The sequence below is a fragment of the Mustela nigripes genome, chromosome 1 (assembly GCF_022355385.1).
Source record: "Mustela nigripes isolate SB6536 chromosome 1, MUSNIG.SB6536, whole genome shotgun sequence".
NCBI lineage: Eukaryota > Metazoa > Chordata > Mammalia > Carnivora > Mustelidae > Mustela > Mustela nigripes.
The window spans coordinates 118,946,731-118,968,733 of NC_081557.1; the positions used below are offsets into that span (position 1 = coordinate 118,946,731).

Below are 22,003 nucleotides of genomic sequence, written 5' to 3' on the forward strand. Positions count from 1 at the left end.
TGAGCAAAGATTGCCATGTTGGATAATAATGGACCTGCTCTAGTACCCCCTGCCTGTGACTCTCAAGCATTGCCTGGATGCAGCCCAAGAAAAGAGTGTTCTTGGCTTGACTGCCTGATGGATCCAAAGGAGCAGCAGCTGAAAGATGTTACCAACTACACTCTTGCAACAGCTTCTCCCGAAGCAGATCTGAATGGTTCAGCTCCTTGGTCATCCCAATCTTGTATCTAAAGACTAAATAATAGGGACACCTGGGTGGATCACTCAGTTATATGTCTGCCTTTGGCCCAGGTCATGGTCCCAGGGTCCTGGGATTGAGCCCTCCATCAGGTTCCCTGCTCATGCTTTCTCTCCCTTTCTCAAATAAATAAAATCTTTTCTTAAAAAAAGACTGAATAATAAATTTAATGACCACCAACAGGAGGTTGGTGGGAAGGAAAAAAAGGAAATTGGTATACACAAACAAGAAAATATGGGCAGCTGCTACAGTTCTTGAGTAAAAAACTGGAGCCATGGCTGGTGTGTGTGAACTCCTTCATCCAACTTGAACGAAGCTCAGCTGATTGTGGCTCTTTACTTGGTGATAGGACCCAAGCTTTCATTTCTGAGCTCTTGGTGGTTTTGCCTATGTTGAGTTGTTATAGTTTTCAGTTTCTCCTTTGGGATAATGAAATACTAAGAGCATCCCTGGAAGATTTCATGGACTCCTTCCTGTCTAAAGTCTACTTGCAGTAAAATTCTTCTCTTCATGAACAGTGTCAGTCATTTCAGTCAGCATCTTAACTCCTTAGTTTCTTGGTTCAATGGCATGGGGAGCTCCAAATGGGCTGGTAGCAGTCTCAACCCACAGGTCAATAGATCCATTGCATTTCCTGGAAGGAGCAACCCTCCTTTGGAAACCAAGACCGCTAAACCTTCAAAGCTCAAAGTTGTGGTAAAATGGGGTAAAACATTTTTGAATGGATCATTAGGTGAATAGTAATTGAAACCAGTCCCATTTCTATCCTTTGATTTACAAACCTATGTTTTCTAGCCATGGGAGAAAACATGGCACCATCTATTGAATACAGGTTCTTAATATACTCCGTTCTTTGTAAAAGAGCTTTCCAACCTCATATATTGTTAAACACAACAGGCTCGGCTATGGAACCTTCAATAGGCCATCTGTCTGTTCTAGAAGACATGCTGCTCCTGAATGGTAAGATGCAGGGTAAGATCAGTGAACCTCATGGGCATCAGCTTATTGCCTCACTTCTATTGCATTATAACCAGTGGGTCAGAAGTTATGCCAATTGGAAAACCATATGATGAATAACAGCATTTAGTAATGGGGTAGCAAAAGCATGTGGGCAAAGTGGTCACATCTGTATACAAAATAAACGTCTATTACTATGATTTAAAAAAATTGTTGTCTATTCCACAAAAGAAGAGGTCAAGTGTAGTCAATCTTCCCCCAATCTTTGTTTGTGTATCACATCATTCTCAGCCTGCAGATGACGGTCACGACAGGGTATTTTAAGAATGCTGATGCGCCTCTCGGTAATGATTTTTCAATGCCTAATCTAACACAGTGTCCTTGGGACTCATCTGAGGGATAGAGTTAGAGGGTGGGTGAGAAGGTCACATTTAATAAATCCATTCTGACAGTCTTATCCAAGGCTTTGGATTCCTTCTTTTAGACTCCACAAAGGAATCTCATTTCAGGTAGGACATTATTTGTCAGTCATTTCCAGCTGCTTCAGCTAACTCATTTAAATACAGAATTTCTCTTATGTGTAAATTTGACCTAATCACATTTTACTTTATCCCTCACCTAACCCGGTCATAATTCATTCTCATACATTAGAATATAGTTCTTTTAATGCATATACTTTGGGGGTCAGATTTGAACTGATCCCCTACAAAGTCGATCAGAATGACTCTACTTTTAGTTTTGACTCCTATGAGAGGTGTGGTAGGAGTGTGTTGAGAGAATCAGCATCACCTGGGAAAAGTGACTATTTCAGCCAAGTCATTATAGTCTTCAAGCAAGGGAAGACAGACCTTCCAAGAAAGAGGTAGAGGGCTGCCTCTGACAGGATGGAAAGCTCAATGGGATTTGGGGTCTTAAAATACACTGATTAATCTTAATCCATCCAAATATGCTATTGCAAGTTTCCTGGTCACCTTCTTTTCCAATTAATCACTTTTATGTGAGCCTCTAAAGAAGCTGTGAATTGAAGTTGTGTTGTAATTCTGCCACCTACAGGAACTACTTTGGGTTGGATTTTTGATACAATAGATATGGGATTCTTTTAGTGCAATTGTAGAAGCTTCTCTGTCCCTTGGATAAAACCTTGGAGTTGAAAAGCCCCAAGATTGTTGGGTTTGTTTTCTGTAAGCTGTCCATTGCTGTAGTCCTAGTACTTATCTCTTCCACCAGAGTATTCTATTGCAAAAGCCACCTGATCTCTCTTAATAGGTAACTGATTCCAGGGAAGGCAAGTAATAACTCAAGAAGCTGTTTTGACACTGTATACCATGAGCTCCCAGAATCTCACTTTTTAAATTGCTTTGAGTACTTTGTATTTCTTCCTCTGGATTGACATCACTGTCTGGTGTTGAATCCTCCCTCCAGTATAGCTCCATTCCTGCCTCTATTCTGTGTGCTCTTATTGTTATATATGCTAAATCTTTTATGTTATCATCCCAGCAGTAGGATTTTTTTATTGTGTTATGTTAGTTTTTGATGTAGTGTTCAGTGATTTATTGTTTGTGTATAATACAGTGCTCATTACTACACGTGCCGTCCTTAATACGCATCACTGGGCTACCCCATTCCCCCACTCCCCTCCCTTCTGAAACCCTCAGATTGTTTCTCAGAGTCTGTTGTATCTCATGGTTTGTCTCCCCCTCTGATTTCCCACCCTTCAGTTTTCCCTTCCTTTCCCTAATGTCTTCTGTGCTATGCCTTATATTCTACATATGAGTGAAACCATATGATAATTGTTTTTTCAAGATTTACTTATTTCACTTAGCATAAATTCCCCTCCAGTTTCATCTGTCTTGACCCAAATGGTGGGTATTCATCCTTTCTGATCCATTGTATATATGGACAACATCTTCTTGATCCATTCATCTGTTGAAGGACATCTCAGCCCCTTCCATAGTTTGGCTATTATGGACATTGCTGCTATGAACATTGGGGTCCATGTACCCCTTCTTTTCACTACATTTGTATCTTTGGGGTAAATACCCTGTAGTGCAATTGCTGACTCATAGGGAAGCTGTATTTTTAACTTCTTGATGAATTTCCATATGTTTTCCAGAGTGGCTGTACCAGCTTGAATTCCTACCAACAGTGTAAGAGGATTCCCCTTTCTCTACATCCACACCAACATTTGTTGTTTCTTGCCTTGTTAATTGTTGCCATTCTAACTAGTGTAAAGTGGTATCTCATTGTGGTTTTGATTTGAATTTCCCTGATGGCTAATGATGTTGAAGATTTTTTCATGTGTCTGTTAGCCATTTGTATGTCTTCTTTAGAGAAGAGTCTGTTCATGTCTTCTGTCCATTTTTTTGACTTAATCATTTGTTTTCTGGGTGCTGACTTTGAGAAGTTCTTAATAGAAATTGGATACCAGCCCTTTATCTGTAATATCATTTGCAAATATCTTTTCGCATTCTGTGGGTTGCTTCTTAGTTCTGTTGCCTGTTTGTTATGCAGAACCTTTTTATCTTGAGGAAGTCCCCCAAAGTTCATCAAATTTGGGGAAGGGAAACAAATTTTTGCTTTTGTTTCCCTTGTCTTTGGAGACGTGTCATGAAAGAAGTTGCTGTGGCCAATGTTGAAGAGAAAGATTACTGCCTGTGTTCTCCTCTTGGAGTTTGATGGATTCCTGTCTCACATTGAGGTCTTTCATCCATTTAGAGTTTATCTTTGTGAATGGTGTAAAGGAATGGTTCAGTTTTATTCTTCTGTATATGGCTGTCCACTTTTCCTAGCACCATTTTTTGAAGAGGCTGTCTTTTTTCCATATTTTTTCCCGATTTGTCAAAAATTAGTTTACCATAGAACTGTGGGTCCATTTCTGGAGACTCTATTCTGTTCCACTGATCTGTGTCTGTTTTTATACCAATACCATGCTGTCTTGATGATTATAGCTTTGTGATATAGCATGAAATCAGGCAACATGATGCCCTCAGGTTTGTTTTTCTTTTTCAACACTTCCTTGATGACAGAATCCCATTTTCTGCCAGTGACAAGGTCAATACTGTCTGCACATCAAACTAGGTCTGACAATAAATAGATTCCCATCTTTGTAGTTGAACTCCCTGGAATTACTTTTAGTACCAAATACTATATCCAACAATATTCTATCAGGATAACAGAAAACACAATGTATCTCAAGTAGAAGGAGATATAGGGCATAAAAACAGATGCTTACAGAACTATTAAAAGGGCTTGAATGCAAAAGTCAGGAAAAAGTTGCTTGCTTTTCAGAGTTTAACAAACTTCAAAAATCATGGGAACCCACTGCTAATGATCTTACTCTCTTCAGCATTAGAGTGGCCATTTGCAGGAACATACTCAAAGATAATGGTAAGAACCTCACAACTGTCATCTGCTAAGATCTGTGTGTCTGCACTTAGCTGATATTGGAAAATAATGGTTTCTCCCTGTTCTCTGCTTCCTGAAACTTGGCTACGGTTCCAAATTTGAAAGCTGCTGGAATTCTCAGAAATGTACCCCCGAGCTTTCAGCTTCTATAATTTTTAGGGGAGTTTAGAAAGGCAGAGAGGGTGCCCAATATCAACATAGAATATTTGGCATGTTGATCTACTGAATGTGGAAAACAAGAGTCATTTTCTCAGATACTTGCTATAAGGGTTAAGTGAGATAACACTGGCAAAGCCCTGAGCACAGGATACATGAAAAAGCTTAATGAGTAGCCTGATATCTTTATCAGCCCTAAGATAAGAGTGCCTTATAGCTTTCAATTCCATTCTCTGGGATAAGCACTAGATGATTCCATATAGCTAATTTCCATTTGTTCCCCCCCATTTCCCTACTGCAGATGCCCTTCCCTGGGTCAGGTAGGCCAGCTCCTAGGGACCGAAGTCAGCTGAGACCCTGAATGTTACTTGGCTTGCCCTCAGCAGTGTGAGATACTGATACTGACAGAAGGTATAGGCAGGAGGTGAGGGAGCTTGGAGGTATTTCCTCCCTGTCCCTTCCCATTCAGACATTGTGCTGCCAGTGGTAGAGACCCTCCTTGACTCCGTCCCTCCACACCTGCTATTCTTGGTGGATTCCAATAAGTATATTTTCTCTCCTTGTCTTACCTTCTCTTGCCTGGAATGCCTTCTACATATGGGTCTTTTTAAGATGCCCATAATTTGGGCGCCTGGGTGGCTCAGTGGGTTAAGCCGCTGCCTTCGGCTCAGGTCATGATCTCGCGTCCTGGGATCGAGTCCCACATGGGGCTCTCTGCTCAGCAGGGAGCCTGCTTCCTCCTCTCTCTCTCTCTGCCTGCCTCTCCAACTACTTGTGATTTCTCTCTGTCAAATAAATAAATAAAATATTTAAAAAAAAAAAAAAAAAAGGTGCCCAAAATTCTTTCTTAGTCCTTTCACTAAAGTACTTTTATTCGAATTTTCTGAGGAGAATTCTGTTTCCTTCTCTGGACCCTCCCTAATTGATACACTCAGGGTTATCTCCCTTCACCCTGGGGCCTGAAGCTTTAGAGCCCTCAGAGGCCTGCATGGAAACTCTGCGTTAGGGGAGTGCTCAGTGGCAGGTCCAGCAGTGGAAGGATGGGGAACACAAAGACTTCGTCCACCCCTCTTGACAGATGAGCTATCAGCAAACAGGTAGTTCCCTCATGGAAAAACATATCTGAGGACCCATCTTGCGCCCCTGTCCAAAATGGAATCTGCAAACCCAGGGGTTGAGTCTCTGTAGCCTTGTGCCCAAATGTTCCGAGCAGCCTGCAACAAGAAAGAATTAGGGCACAGCTGAAATCCAGAAAGGAAAGGAAACGGGCTAAGATCCACAGGGAACAACGTCTATTTCTTAATCTGTCTCCTGCCCCAAATAGCTCTACTCTCCTCCCCCACTTGTGTTTACCGTGTCTGTTTCTTTCTCTGGCAGCAGATGCCACCAGGCATTAAAGTAGGTCACAGAGGGCGGTGATAAACCCACAAAGGCCCTCAGGCCACGACCTCCCCTGACCTCAGTCAGAGGAGGGCTCCCGGGTCTGGAGCCAGGGGGCTCCCGGGTCTGGAGTGGCAGAGCACAGACCCAGGGGACCCCGTGCTCTTCAAGACCCCCTGGCAGGGCCCGAGCTCCCTAGAACCACAGCGGGGTTCCTCAGTCCAGGCTGTGAGTGGCAGGGGCCTGTTCTGAGCTGGCAGCAGAGAGGCCAGCACTGGGCTGGGCCGCAGCCCTCCCTTCCTATCCTGCCCCAGCCCCTCCAGCCCCTCCTACCGCAGCCCTGCTGGAGTGCCCTCAGGAAGGCCCCTTCTTCCCAGGACAGCCAGGGAACCACATGTTCCTGCTGTTTCCCCTGGGAAACCCTGGCGTCCTTTCCACACAGACCCCCCAGGGCCAAAACCAAGGCTCCCAGACTGCCCCAGGGGCAGTGCTGTGTCATGGGTAGAACGCAAGTTACAGAGTCAGGAAACTGGATTTCAGCCCCAGTCACCTGAGGCTTAGGGCAGTAGGAGCTTGCCCAGAATAACCCAGCGGGGAAGCAGCAGAGCCCGCGCCCACAAGCCGCCCGCGTCTGCCTCCCTCACGGCCTGACCCCACAGCCCTCCTTCAGACCCCCTCTGCCCAGCAGCCAGTCCTCACGGTGCCTTTCTCTCCCCAGGTTCTTTCGGAGCACGGCTTTGACCTGATCACGACCGACATTCGGGAGGGACAAACCTACTACGCGGAGGATTACCATCAACAGTACCTGAGCAAGAACCCCGATGGGTACTGCGGCCTCGGAGGCACCGGAGTGTCCTGTCTGCTGTGTGTTATGGTCCAAAAAGGTATATGTAGGAGCCCTGGCCTCCAGTGTGGCTGTGATGGAGCCCAATAAGTAAATAAGGCATAATTACATAAAGAATTAATTAAAGTTAATCGAGGTCATAAGGCTGGGGCCTTGATGTTGTAGGATTAATGTTTTTATAAGAAGAGAGGCCAGAGTGTGTGCTCTCTCTCACTCTGTCTCTCTGAATCTCTTCCTCCCTCCATGAACACTCACTGTGGACGGCCATGTGGGGACACAGTGAGAAGCTGACCTTGTGCAAACCTGGAAGAAGGCCCTCACCAGGAACTGAATAATCTGGCACCTTGATCTTGAACTCGCAGCTTCCAGAACAGTGAGAAAATAAATTCCTGTTGCATAAACCACCCAGTCTGCGGCATTTTGTTATGACAGCTGGAGCAGACTAACACAGTATTAAAAGATGATTTCCCCCCCACAAGTTTGGCCCTTGAAGTCACAGCAAAAAGGCCTTCAACAAACTGGGCAATTCTTTTATGGTTCACATCAGTGGCTTTTTCGAAGACTTTTATGGCTTTAAAAAAAAAAAAAACAAAAAACACCTCTGATTTATTCGGTATAATTTATATTTATTTAGCAAATTCACCTTTTTAAGCTGTATGGTATTATGAATCCTGACAAATAACAACAGCTGTGTATCCACCACCACAATCCAGACACAGAAACTTCCTATCCTTCCCAAAAAAGTTCCCCTTGCCCCTAGTAACCCATCCCCTTCCCCAAACTTCAGTCCCTGACAACAACTGATATGTTCTCTCAGCCTGCTCTTTGTCTTTTCCAGAATTCCATCTAAATGGCATCATACAGAGTGTAGTGTCTTGTGTCTGGCTTCTTCAAGTTAGCATAATGAATCTGAGATCACGTTGTTGCATGTATATATGGGGTTTTTTGTGTTTTTGTGTTTTTGTTTTTGTTTTTGCTGAATAGTGGTGCTCTTGTCTGGATCACAGTTTTATCCATTCACCTGAGGAAGGACGTGTAAGGTTTACCAGATTTTAGCAATTATGAATGAAGCTACTATAAACATTGTGAGACTTTATGGCGGACACGTCTTCGTATAATGGTGTTTTGATAGAAGTGTGAATTCACCTACTGATGTGCTGGGAGATTTGGGGATTCTTTGGGGTCTAAGTAGATAATGTATATGCTGTGTTTTCTTGTTCTGGACTCCGGGACCAGCCATGGACATGGTGTGGTTAAGTTGAGCAGGATTGTGGGTGACACTGGGATTTATTTCTGCCCTGTTCCACCTCATACACACAAGCTCTCCAGGGCCCCAAAGGATGAAAACATTTATAGCCTCAATGAAATTCAACTTCATGCTGTTTTCCAAAGAACAGCAGTGAGGAGGCTTTCTCTCCCATTTCAGGCCCCCTTCTAGCATAGAAAAATATGAGCTAAGTGGATGAATTCTGATGCTTTGCTTACAGCTATGAGAAGTATTGTAAATGCTTATTGTGTGAAAAGTCTATACCCAATAACATGAACTAACTTCCTAGTATTTCATCTGCCTTTTTCTTATTCTGACGGGATATTTCCAAGAGTTTTAAAGATAAATTTTAAAGCCTCAAGACAGTCAGGCAAAGAAAAATGTCTATAGTCATTTCCCCTGAAATGGAAATCCATTATGTATAGAATTTTGGAGAATGTTTACATCTCTAGCTCCTTGCCAGTCTTTAGTAATAATCCTTGCTCCCCATATACCTGTCATATTGCATGGTGATTTCTTTTGAGAATTATTCAGTGGCTGCATAGTAGGGAAGACTGTTTATTTAGATTTGAGCTTTATTCAATAAATTGACCTCTTTCTCCTGCTCAGACTTGTACATTATTCCAGCTCAATGTTTTAGTGTACCATTTGAAATTGCCAATATTAAGACTATTTTGGAGCTACTAAAACAGCAATTATATATGGTTTAACTTGAAAGTTCCCATAGGGTGCACCTGGGTGGCATAGTATGTTAAGCGTCTGACTCAGTCTCAGCTCAGGCAGTGATCTCCTGATATCAAGCCCTGCATCAGGCTCTGTACTCAGCGAGGAGTCTGCTTGGGATTCTCTCTTGCATTCCCTCTGCCCCGCTCACTCATGATCTCTCTCTCTCTCTCTCTCCCCCTCTCTCTAAAATAAATAGATAAATCTTGGGTTGTCTGGATTGTTCAGTTGGTTAAGCATCTGCCTTCGGCTCAGGTCATGATTCTAGAGTCCTGGGATCGAGCCTTTCATCATGTTTCCTGCTCAGTGGGAAACCTGCTTTTCCCTCTCCCTCTACCTTCCCCCACCTCAAATAAATAAATAAAATCTTTAAAAATAAAAAATAGAAAATCTCAAAAAAAAAGAGATCCTGTAGTTCCCATACACCTTGGTATTTTTGCGCATGTTTTATGCCCATCTAGAATGCCAACATTAGTTTCCTAGGACTGCCATTACAAAGTACCACAAACTGGGTAGTTCAGAACAACAGAAATTTATTGTTTGGGGTTCTGGAGGTCAAAAGTCCAAAATCAAGGTGTCAGGAAGCCATGCCTTCAGCTCAGGTCATGATCCCAGGGTCCTGGGATCAAGCCCCGCATCGGGCTCTTTGCTCAGCAGGGAGCCTGCTTCCTCCTCTCTCTCTGCCTACTTGGGATCTCTCTCTGGGAGGGATCTGTTCCAGGCCTCTCTCCTAGCTTTGGGTAGTTCCTTGTCTTGTGGCAGCCTGACTCTAATATTCACTTGGTGTTCTCCCTGTGTATGTGTGTATCCAAGTTTTCCCTTTTCACAAGGACACCAGTGATGTTGAATTAGGGACCAACCCTGCTCTAGGACAACCTCATCTTAACTAATTGTATCTGCAACAACTCTATTTCCAGATAAGGTCACAATCTAAGGTACTGTGGTTTGGGACTTCAAAAGATGACTTTTGGAAAGACACCAGTCAACCCATAACAAATGCCTGTCTGTCCCTCCTTAATACCATTTCTCTTTGTAGCCTGACTCAGCCAAGACAGAGCTTATTTTCTCTGGAGAATCTTCCCTAATAGCCTATTTCCACCATCCACCACATACACATGTTCCTCCCAGATTGGGTTGGACACCTCTCTACAGTTCACAGTGATACACTTATGCCACTGTATTGTTGATGTCTTTGGTCACATGCCTCTCCCAGATGGGTAAGAGCTTCTAGGAGACAGAGAACAAATATTGTTCATCTTTGCATCATGTCACAAGCCTGTCATTTAGAAAGTGCTGCATAAAATGCTAGCTAAACTATTGAACAAGTGAATGAACTGTATCAATGAAAGCCACCCTGCATGGAGATGTACTTTATGCAGGTCTTGCTTTATACAGTGCTGGTCAATATACCCTCATTTGCCGGAGCCTGTGGAGATGCAATTAGTAGAGAGAAGACATCAGTAGAAATGATATTAGTAGAGAATTAAAATCATGGGCTTGGTATTTGCCAGGTCCTGTGCTAAGATACACACATTATCTCATTAATCCTCCCAACAATATAATGTTGTATCATTGTTATCGCTATTGTGCAGAGGAGTAATCTGAGGCTCAAAGTTCAGTAGTTCCTCTTAGGTTCCCCAGGTGATGCAAGTTCTCTTATTTAGGTGTCTGAGGCTATCCTCGCTCTACTGTATCACCTGAGCTATTTGGACCAGAAGCCTCGGATCCTTTCTCCTAGGGAGTGGCTTCAGCTCTTTTGTCCTGATCCATTAGTGAACCTGAGATGCCTCGACTTAGGATCCCAACTGGTAAGGAGGCCTCCTACTCTCCTGCCCCTGCCCCCAGTTCCAAACTGACCTCCACATCCCAGAGGATTGGCTCATGGAAATCATCAGGTCCTGGAGGCAGGATGTCACTTGGCTGCTTTGTCTGGACCATGGCTGCTTCACCCAATGCTCTATTGTGACCCTGATGGTCAGGCTGTGAGATAGTAGACACACAGAGCAAAACTCAGATTTGGTCCCACTGAAATGAATTTGTACAGTCTCACCCGAAGGCTTTCTATTGACCTGAGTAAAGACCAGGGCCAATGAAAGGATGGAGGGATGGAAAAGCAATACTCTGCTGCTGGTTGCCCTGCTGCTGCCCTGGATACACAGCTCCCTAGCATGTAGGTGGCTCATGGTGTTTTTGTGTCTGCGCCTCACTGGGGCCCTTGCTCACTGGGGTGCAGGAGGATCACCTGGGGACCTTGTTCAAAAGGTCACATTCTAGGATGCTGATTCCACAGCTCAGTGTGTGTGGGGGGGGGGGGGGGGGATCCAGGGAACTGCACTTTTATTAAGTCCTTAAAGTGAATCTGATGCCCTCCGAGGCACCTGGACCAGACTTTCAGATCATTGCTCCCACAATACCTTCAACTTTGAATTTATATGTGGAGTATGTGGAGGAGACTGGAGTGTGTGTGTGTGTGTGCGTCTGTCAGTCTGTCTGTGTCTCTGTGTGTGTGTGTATGCATGCATGTGTGTATTTTATGTGTATGTTAGATCCCAGAGTTTTCCATAGTGGATGGCTGAGAGGGGTAATCAGCCTTTGAGAGGGGTAACCAGCCATCAATCTGAGATGAAACTAGCCACATTCCTACAGCTTCAAGGTCATGAGTAAGGCTGCTTTCTCTTTGCAAACATTCTGAAGGATCATGTAGAGCCTTATTGGCCTAATGCAAAACAGTAACTTGATATAACTATAATGAAGGCAGTGTATTAATAGCTACTATGGATTCCCCCTGGGTTCTAAGAATTTTTGGAGACTTGTGTTATGTTCAATCAGTTGTTGGTTGACAAATATTATAAACCTCTACCATGTGCCAGGAGTTGTTTTAGGAGTTGGTTTATAACAGAATGGCATATTCATTTCCTATGCTCAGGCAGTTTTACTATCTAATGAGGGGAAGAACATATTAAACATATAAAATGAGTAAATAAGTTAATTTCAGTTCTTTTTTTTTTTTTAAAGATTTTATTTATTTATTTGACAGACAGAGATCACAAGTAGGCAGAGAGAGAGGAAGGGAAGAAGGCTCCCTGCCGAGCAGAGAGCCCGACGCGGGGCTCGATCCCAGGACCCTGGGATCATGACCTGAGCCGAAGGCAGAGGCTTTAACCCACTGAGCCACCCAGGCGCCCCTAATTTCAGTTCTTATTAAATGGGCTTATATGGGCTTATATGATGGAAGGCCTGTAGGTGGTTGTTGAGACTCTACTAGTAGGTGGTCTCAGGAAGGCTTTCAGTAAACCTCAAAAAGGCTTTGAGAGGGGCACCTGGGTGGCTCAGGGGGTTAAAGCCTCTGCCTTCAGCTCAGGTCATGATCCCAGGGTCCTGGGATCAAGCTCCGCATCGGGCTCTTTGCTCAGCAGGGAGCCTGCTTCCTCCTCTCTCTCTGCCTGTCTCTCTGCCTACTTGGGATCTCTCTCTGTTAAATAAATAAAATCTTTTAAAAAAAAAAAAAGGCTTTGAGAGCCATCTGATAAGAAGGAGACATATTTCCAAGCAGATATGACAGCAAGTGCAAAGGCCCTGTGCAGTGAATGAGCTCAGTATGTTTTGGAGGCATACAGATTGATGGGGCAGACAGAGTGAATGGGAAGGGGTCACTGAAGAGAGATGGGTTCAGAGGGACCAGTGGGGTCCAGATCATGCTGAGCCTTGTAAAGACAGAGGAAGGACTTGGGATTTTATTCTGGTTATAATGGGAAGCCATCAAAGAGTCTAAACAGGAGAGTGAGAAATGAGAGGTACTTGAGAAAGAGACACCGGCTGCTGCAGAGGAAATGTGTGCAGGGGCAAGAGTGAGTGAGTATGAAGGTGTGATGGCCTGGATGGGTTTAGAGCAGCAGGCATGGAGGGAAGTGGTTGGTTTCTGGATATCTTTTGATAATGCTGACTGGACTGGCTGATGCATTGGATGCCAGGAGACAGAGAAAAGGAGGAGTCAAGGATAACTCCCAGATGATATTCTTGCCTAAGCAAACAGATGCAAAATATAACTGTGGGAAGCATATAGGAAGGCAGATTTGACTTTACTGGGGTCAAGTAAGCTGAGAGTTCTATTTGGGCCACATTAAGTGTGAGGTGCCTCTTAGACATTCTTGTGAGTAGGGCAGTTGGTTAAAGAGTTGAGGGCTAAGTGAAGAGATCTGAGAGGTCAAATGTGAGATCTTCTGTATAAAGATGATATTCAAAGTTATAGCTGGCAAGAGATACCCCAGGACATACTTTGCTAAAGTGCAAAGAGAGAGAGGTGGTCTGAGAATTGAGCCTTGGATTTTGGAAGGAGAGGAAGATTTAGCAGAAGAGCATAAATATGACCATCGATGTAGGAAGACAACCAGCAAATGCTTTCTCCCACTAAAATTTTGTCCAGAGATGACCTCAGATTTCACCAGGGGTTTTGGGCAAAACTCAGACCTCTTTCTCCTTGATCCAGATTAGGGTGAAGCCAAATGCCATCCCTCTAAATCAATGTCACATGAAATGTTACATTAACTTATATTTGTGTTAAAGATGAGAACACTGAAGCTTAGAGATGTTAAATCACTGGCTCCAAGTCACACAGCCAACAAATAATGCAGGCAACTCAGAACTTCTGATTCCAAAACCCATTTCTTTCCCTCTTCGCCAGGTGCCCTGCCAGCTAGGACAGAATCAGGAAGTTTCATGCTAAGACCAGAGTGCATTTTGCACATTTGAGTCTGTCTCTCTGGTCCTTCTTCTCGTTCTCTCATAGTCACCAACATATCAGTAGAATCTTTAGGGAGAAAGACTATTTGTCTAAGATAGCTTGATAGTATGAGCAAGAGAAAACACTTTGGACTAAAAAGCTGAAATGAGACCTTGCTATCTTAATCTGCTTGATCATATCCCTGGGTCTGGATCAGTCAGTCGCTTGGGAAAAATCTAGAGTCTGAAGTGATTTTGTTCAGGTGGGACTTGCAAAGGGACATCTCTGAAACACCCCCAGGAATTTTGCTCTGTGGTGCTGACAGACCCAAAAATTCATTTGGTTCTCTATCTACAGAAAATAGAGCCCCCTGGGCTCCCAGGGATTCTCCTAAAATTCACAACCACAGGTCTTTTATTTTTCAAGTCAGTCCCAATTTTATGTAATTTTCAACAAAGTTGAACCATTAACATATGAAAATATAAAAAAAAATTAGTATATTTGCATGAGACTTTTTATGTAAATACATGGACATTTCAGTATGCATGACGTTTGGCAGCCTGATATCAATATCAATAAAGCATTTAAAACATTGTAATTGAAGTGATATACCTCTTAAGGAAAAATTAATAAGGAGGCTAAAATATATATATTTTAAATATAAGAATTTAAAGATAACATTTTACATTAATGTAATTCAAGTAAAAATATTTCCCTCTCACCATTTTGAACTGTAAAAGTACAGTGTGTTAGAATGGGAAAGAGCCTTAGAGATAATCTTATTAAATCCCCTCATTTTTAAAAGTTTTTATTTAAATTCCAGTTAGTTAACATACAGTGTAATATTAGCTTTAGGTGTGCCATATAGTGATTCAATACTTCCATACAATCCCTGGTGATCATCACAAGTGCACTTCTTGAGAAAACTAAAGACTCTAACAGGTAGCCTGTTCCCCTATAGAGAAATTCCACAAACAATATGCAAATATTTAACACAAAGAATATATAATTGGGCTCTGGACTCTCCTGAATTTCACCTGCACAGTCTCAGATTGTCCAGATCAGCCTCAATTCTGTGCAAATACCAACAAAGTGGAATATAACAATATGGCAGAAGTTTTAGACTTCTGTAAGATGTTTTATATCATCTGTAGTTTCTACCCACTGATGGTGGAGCTGAACAACCCTGATAGCTCATCTTTAAGAAAATCCTGCAAGAGTCTGAAGGCCCTTCTGAGTCTTCTTTCCTTTCATGTTTCTTGTAAGGTTTCTTATGTTGGCCACCCATCTCTGAATATACTCCATTTGTTAATGTCATTCTTGCCCGTGTGGCTCCAAACTGACAACCATTCAAATGCTGCCATCTATGAAGTAGAGCACTTAGCAGTGATGTCATGTTATCAGCATCTTATGGTTGATATTTTCGTATGAAAACTTCCAAGCTCCCTTCACAGTCTAGAGCTTTGGATCTATTATTTTTCTATCTGGAGATGCAAGACTTTTATTGAGTCTGATATTGATGCCCATGCCCAGGATTCAGATCTGGCCAGATAACTTTCAATCTCAATTCTCTCATTTGTAATATTAGTTCTTGCTCAGTTTCATGTCAGGCCTTATTGTGTACTTTTTCCCCAGGTTTAAGATAAGTTTTTACCCATTTAAATTTTAAAGGTATCTATTAACACTAGCCTGGTTTGGTATCCTACTGCCAATCTAACATCCCCAGACCTTTAGCAAAAACTACTGATAGATCATAGTCCTTTTTTCTGTTGCACTTAGATGCACCTTTGAACTTGTCTTACATAGAGGACTGCAGATAGCCACTGCCTCCCAGTCAGTTTTAGCTCTCCAGGTGAAATCTTTTCTCCATCTCACTCCAGAATTGCAGGTACACACGAAGTTGAAGACCAATACTTAGGATATAATGTCTTAACCTGTTTGATGTTCACCTTAGAGAGCAGTCATCAAATTGCATACAATCATTTTAGCCAATAAGATTCTTGAAGAATTGAGCAGACACTTTGTTGAAATATAGACATACTGTGAAAGCTATGGGCAAGAAGCATAAATAATTAGACTTAAGAACCAGACACACGTGACTGAAAAATCCCCATCTGCTCCATACAAGCTAAATAATCATGGGCAATCACATGATGTCTCAGAGATTAATTCTTCAACTATAAAATGGGAATAATAAAATATATCTTAGAGTTTCTCTGGGAATATTAAGTGTCTCACACATATGCAAAATGCAGAAGCTGACTCATAAGTAGGTATTCAATAAGAAGTAGTTATTATGTTGCAAGACTGATATATTAGAGATTTTTAACCATGAATCCAATCTGAATCTTAATCTTCAGTAGTTTTGTTTAAACTTTCACAAATCATTATTTTATTTAAGTATTTAGAAAATTTCCCAGAGGTCCAACTTTGCTTTATTGTAGATTAATTCCAAGATTCCCTTTTTGACCCTGAAAACTCAACATTTTCATTGGAGGTTGGGGTTCAGGGTCCTGGCCGTGTGTGGTGTTCCACTGGGAATGCTGAAATGTCTTTCTTGACAGGAGCAATGTGGGTGAGGAAGATATTCCTAAGCAACAGCTCCTTATTCTCTTTGTATCTTCAAATGAAATGACACCTGTATGAGCCACTTATTCTGCCCCTGCCCAAGGCTTTCTGACTTAGGAACTCAAAGAACAGCCAATTCTTTAGGTGTGGGGTGAGGGGGACACAGCATTTTGAACTAAAGTCCCTCAATTCCTGATCACCCGTACAGGTCATTAGTATGTCAAAGATTTTACCACTGATATTGAGACCTTTCTGTCCACCCTGTCCATCCATCTATCCACCCATCCATCCATTTATTCATAAGTATGTATTGGGTTTCTACCACGTACCAGTCTCTAAATCAGATAATGAGGAAACAAAAATTAGCAAAACATGCTTCTTGCCTTCATAGAGATTAGAATTTAATGGAGGAAATACACTTTAGCAGTTTCACAAATAGTTAATTTCTGCTGTTAGTGGAAGGTAGGTTGTCAGGAAAGAAAGTTATATGGAGGGTAGCTTATGTAATCTTGAAAGGCAAGGAAGATTTCTTAAAGGACTTTATAATTGAGCTAAAATGTGAGGGATACACAGGAATTAAACACAGGGTACATAGGGATAAACAGGAATTAAATTAAAATGTGAGGGATACACAGGAATTAAGCAAAGAGGGGCATATGAGATAGGAGCCTGTCTTTCTGGTAGAGGCATGGAGAAAAGCCCTGGGGTGGGAAGGAGCATGGTACTTCTGGGGAGCTGAAGGGCCAGGAAAGTTGGAAGAGAGAAACCCAAAGGCAGAGATAAGCAGTAGCAGGGCTGGTGTTTGGCAGTGATGGTGACATGCATTGGTTGTGGGAAAATGTAGTAATAATGAGAGGTGTGATGAGGGTGACATGGTGGGGACATGTGGTGGTGAGGTTGTATGTTGTGTTGTGTGGTGGCAAGGTTGTGTGGTGTGGTAACCTGTGATGTGGGGATACGTGGTGGGGATATGTAGTACTGGTGTTGTGTGGTGGCAGAGTTGTATGGCTATGGTGATATTTGGTGATGGTAACATGGGTGGTAGTGATGTGTGGTGTGGAGGTGGTTTGAATAGGTATAACTTCCATATTATGCATATCTGTGGAAATTTTTGAATGCCATTGTCTTTTCTCCCCCATGCATAAGCATAGTTAGCAGTTAGAAAGCAATTTGCCCAGTGGTAATGAAAAGAGATTCTGGAGCTAGACTACCTAGTTTCAAATCTTGGTTCAGTTACAAACTTTTGGGTTTTGGCTAGCTGTCCTAACCCTAACAGAGAATTAAACTGTTTTGTGCAAAACAGAATGGTGCCTGGCAAGTAGTAAGCACTCAGTGTTTTAGATTTTATGATATTTATTTTTCTCATTACTCAAATGACATTTAGAAGACACCAAAAGATCTCAAAACAACCCTACCACATAGAAAATGCCAAAATTTTCATTCCTTTTAAGGTGCAATTGGAATCCCTAGAATTAAATTAAATGAAAAGCAGTGCCAATAATCTCAATAGGAAATACAGGACAGCAATCAGGAACAAAGGGGCTAATCAATTTCCCTTTGCCTGTAAAACTTCTGGTGTCTGTGTCATCCAGGTATAGAAATTGAAAATATAAGTCCAGAGCTAAGGAGAAGGATTTTATGGTCTATACCAAGGTACCATACCACAGCCTTATTTTTCAGAGGACACTGAGGCCTATTTTCAAATAAATGAATATTCCCATTTAGGCTTCCTTACTGAGCAGCAATAAAAAGATCCAGCTCCAGGGTTTGTGGTAGTGTCTTCCCACAAGCCCTCAGAGGAAGACCCTTCCAAAAAGCAAAGCTGTGGTGAAAGAAGGAGCCATTGTTCCCAATAAACACACCATTACAAATGTGATGCCTTTCACCAGCATTAGGAAGCATCATTCTTGTTTGATGGATCTCCCACCTGGTGCTAGTTAACCTGGCTAAGCCACTGCTATCTGTGTGCTGGGGAGGCAAGAAGAAGGGGCACTAAACTTAAGTTTCTTCCAAGCCAACCAACCTGAGCCCGGGTTCTCTTGTCCCTCTTCCTTCTTTTTGCTCTCAGTGACCTGTGGCCAAATAAAAAGTAGCAGGCCTGAGAAGTCAGAAACTTTGGAAATCGTAGGCGGGGAACCTACAGACATTATAGATTTTCCATGGCAGGTGAGTATTCTTCACCGCAGGAGACATATCTGTGGAGGCTCAATCCTGAGCAGGTGGTGGATTTTAACTGCGGCCCACTGCTTCATAAACAGACCTAAGTAAGTATTCCAGACAGACCTGTTTTAACTGATGTGCTAGGATATTTGTCCTTACATCCTTATTATTCTCCTGGAAACTCCATCCAAGTTTGTCAGTCTCAAAACGAAATACCAGGAGGCTAAATATATGCCTGTGTGATTGAATATCACACTTTGCAGGTGGTAGAGATACTGTTCTCTTCCTATGATGTTTTACGTCTCATTTCATGGGACCCAGATGGTAGAACAAATGTTCTTTGGACTTCTCGGCATCTTGCCAAGTGCATGTGGTCCTGGTCCAAACCTTTGGAAAATACTTTCCTAAGCATTTGCATTACTTGGGGAGAAAATGAACTCGACAGTGACCATGGATTCCGAGAATCCTAGAAGGGATTGGGATCCAAGGGGAGGGTCTCAGGCCGGGCTGCATGACAGAAGTTCCTGAGATGCTGTCTTAGCTCAGTTCCATGCATCAATATCTTTGAGAAACTTCCCAGGTGTGTGTTAATAGCTAGTCCACCCCTTCCTGCAAATCAAGATCAAGTCCCTCAGTTACTTGTACATAGCACAACTTTCAGACAGTTGTTAATAAAATTTACTATTGAATTTGCCCAAAAGGCCATCAAGGCAAAAGCTGGTTGGCAATGTGGCAAGTCTGGAACTCGGGTCTGTCTTCTTCTGCCCAGTCAGGGCCCAAGTGCATGGCCCCAGCTGTCTCCATCCCTCCAGCTCTCAGGATCACAGTCTCACACTGGTGGAATTATTTTCTCTTAAGGCTCACCTTTTTTGCCTTCCACCACTTACCTCTTCGTTCTCTTTCTTTTGTTTTGACATAAGATCTGACTTGGAGATTATACATAGTGCAAGAAGCACTGGCACCAAGAAATCGAAGAGGATGAAAGTGGACAAGCTAATTACTCACCCTTATTTTGACAGCTGGCTCTTGGATAATGACATTGCTTTGCTCTTGCTCAAATCTCCGTTGAAGTTGGATGCCGAGAAAGTGCCCATCTGCCTTTCAGAGGTCACTGACATAGAGAGCTGGCGAAATTGCTGGGTGACTGGATGGGGCATTACCAGTGAGTTACGACAGCCCAACCCAGTGGGGGATGGCACCCTGGTTGATGTTTTAAATAAGAAAGTAAACTCTGAAGGCTCTGCTAGCTCTGAGAAGTCTGCCTGGTGGGTTTGGAAACTTCCAGTTTTTATTTAAAGACCCATAATGATCCTTAACTTCAGTCCACATGTGAATCATCCTTCCTTGGCCTTCCTGGGTTCTTGTAGCAAATTTTATGTCCATATTGTAGAACACAAACCCTGAACAAGGACTCAGTGATAGGCGAGGAAGAAGTGTTTAGAGTCCAAGGGTGACTTGGAGGAATTTGGGGGAACATATTGATGGGCAAAGGAGTGGCAAAATGGACTGGGCTCCAAGAAGCCTACACTAATGTCAGCAGAGCAGCTCGGTTCTGATCCCCTGTAACAAAGGGTTTGGTGGCCCAAATATTTGAAAACTACAGATCCAGGCCAAGGAGAAGGGGACAAACTGAATATAAATTTGTCCTTATAGAGTCAACCTGTACCTACACCCATCACTCCACCCAGCTAACTCATAAAATTGTGCCCTTTTGTCATTATTTTGGCAAATGTGTCTTACTCTAAAATCTAAAGAACAGAAAAAAAAATTCCAAAAAAAAAAAAAAATTCCAGTCAGTGTCATTCTTCTAAGTAGACACACAAATGACAATACATTAATCCCCACATGGTCCCAAAGCTCAGAGTCTGTTTAGAATTCCTCATTGGGAATTACCCTTGGAAGCTTCTCATGAACTTTAAAAAAGACCACCTTCTTAATTTAAAGTTCCTCTGTGTCCCTCAGCACATATTCATTGATCCTCTTCCAGGCAGTGTTCTAAGCTCCGGGAATTCAACAATATACAAAAAGGGAAATAGCCTTTCTTAGGAGAATAAACATTCTAGGTATTAGGTTCACCTCTTAGATAGACAGTGAATTACTCAGAAGCTCTGACATGATTTAAATCCATCTTTATGAGCCATGGGCACCAGGACAGAACTTGCCATCAGGAGTTTTCTTTACCTTTTTATGGATTTAAATGAAATACCTTTTTAGGACTACAGAGTTAGCACCTTCTGCAGAGTGAGAAAAGTACACTGAGACTGGGATCCAATAGATACCCAGTTGTGGGGAGCTCTGGATTCAAAGGGGATGGGATTCAGTGTCTCCTGAACACCTCTCTACCCTTACTAAGTCCAGATTTGGGTAGTTCTCTAAGCTATACGGTAGTTCCTTTGTCACTGAGGTGAAAAGATGTGATGGTGAATGGATGCTTGACCTCAGCCCAAAAGGACCACTTTGAGCTCAGGGGCCTTTCCCTATCTGCTTCTTCTTTGGGTCAGTTCCTATGAAAAGTATGAGTCAACAGCTAAACAAAGTCAGCCTCGACCTGGTCAAATGGGAAACGTGCTCCTCTGTTATGTATGTGCTCACCAGGAACATGCTGTGTGCTAGGAATGCTGAAGAAGGGAAGGACGCCTGCCAGGTAATGGAGCTTGTCCCTTGTTTGGAGAGGGACTGCCACAGAGGGCTGATAAATATTTCTGGGATAATTTGCTCCCCTCTACCCCCTCTGGATAAGTTTCCTAATGGTACTGTAACAAATTACCACAAGCAGGGTTGATTTAAACAATGGAAATGTATTCTCTTATAGTTCTGGAGGCCAAAAGTCCAAAATCAAGGCATCCGTAGGGCCATGTTCTCTTTGGAGGCTCTAGAGGAGGATACCTCCTGGCCTTTTCCTACTTCTGGTAGTTTCCAGCAATTGGTGGCATTCCTCAGCTTGTAGGTGAATCATTCCACTTTCTGCCCCAATCTTCACATTGACTTCTCCCTATATGTCTGTCTCCTATTTTCTCTTCTTCTAAGGATTTCAGTTATTGGCTTAGGACCCACCCTAATCCAGTAGGACTTCATTTAATTTAACCAAATACATTTACAACAGTCCTATTTCTAAATAGGCTCACATTCTGAGGTTTCAGATAGACTTGAATTTGGAAGGGATGTTATTCAGCTCAGTACAGATGCTTTGTAACCAAAGGGAGACTGTGTGGGATAGTGGTTAGGGGTGCAGTTTCCCGTAACTTCCCTCTCAGCTCCTCTACTTACAACCTGTGACTTCCCTCCAGGCCTGTGCTTTTTCAAATTTCCTCGTCTGTAAAATGGGAATGTTAAGACTTCCTACCTTCAAGGACTATTGTGAAAATTAAGTGAGTCAATGTACAAAAGCACTTAAAACAGTTCAGAGCAGAGAGAGGAGTCAAGATGGTGGAGAAGTAGCAAGCTGAGACTGCTTCAGCTAGCCGGAGATCAGCTAGATACCTTATCTAAAGATTGCAAACACCGGAAAATCCATCGGCAGATCGAAGAGAAGAAGAACAGCAATTCTGGAAACAGAAAAACAACCACTTTCTGAAAGGTAGGACC

At 42.6% G+C, this 22,003-nt stretch overlaps 1 protein-coding gene across 1 annotated transcript in view; it reads left to right on the plus strand.

Annotated features, from left to right (window-relative positions):
- Positions 1-808: 808 nt before the first annotated feature.
- Positions 809-22,003, plus strand: part of LOC132023964 (serine protease 52-like) — a 29,046-nt gene continuing 7,851 nt past the window's right edge. The window contains exons 1-5 of the mRNA XM_059410098.1: positions 809-934; positions 6,855-7,020; positions 18,327-18,522; positions 19,339-19,603; positions 20,946-21,062. Coding sequence (XP_059266081.1) covers positions 809-934; positions 6,855-7,020; positions 18,327-18,522; positions 19,339-19,603; positions 20,946-21,062 — 870 coding nt within the window. The remainder of the gene's footprint in view (positions 935-6,854; positions 7,021-18,326; positions 18,523-19,338; positions 19,604-20,945; positions 21,063-22,003) is intronic.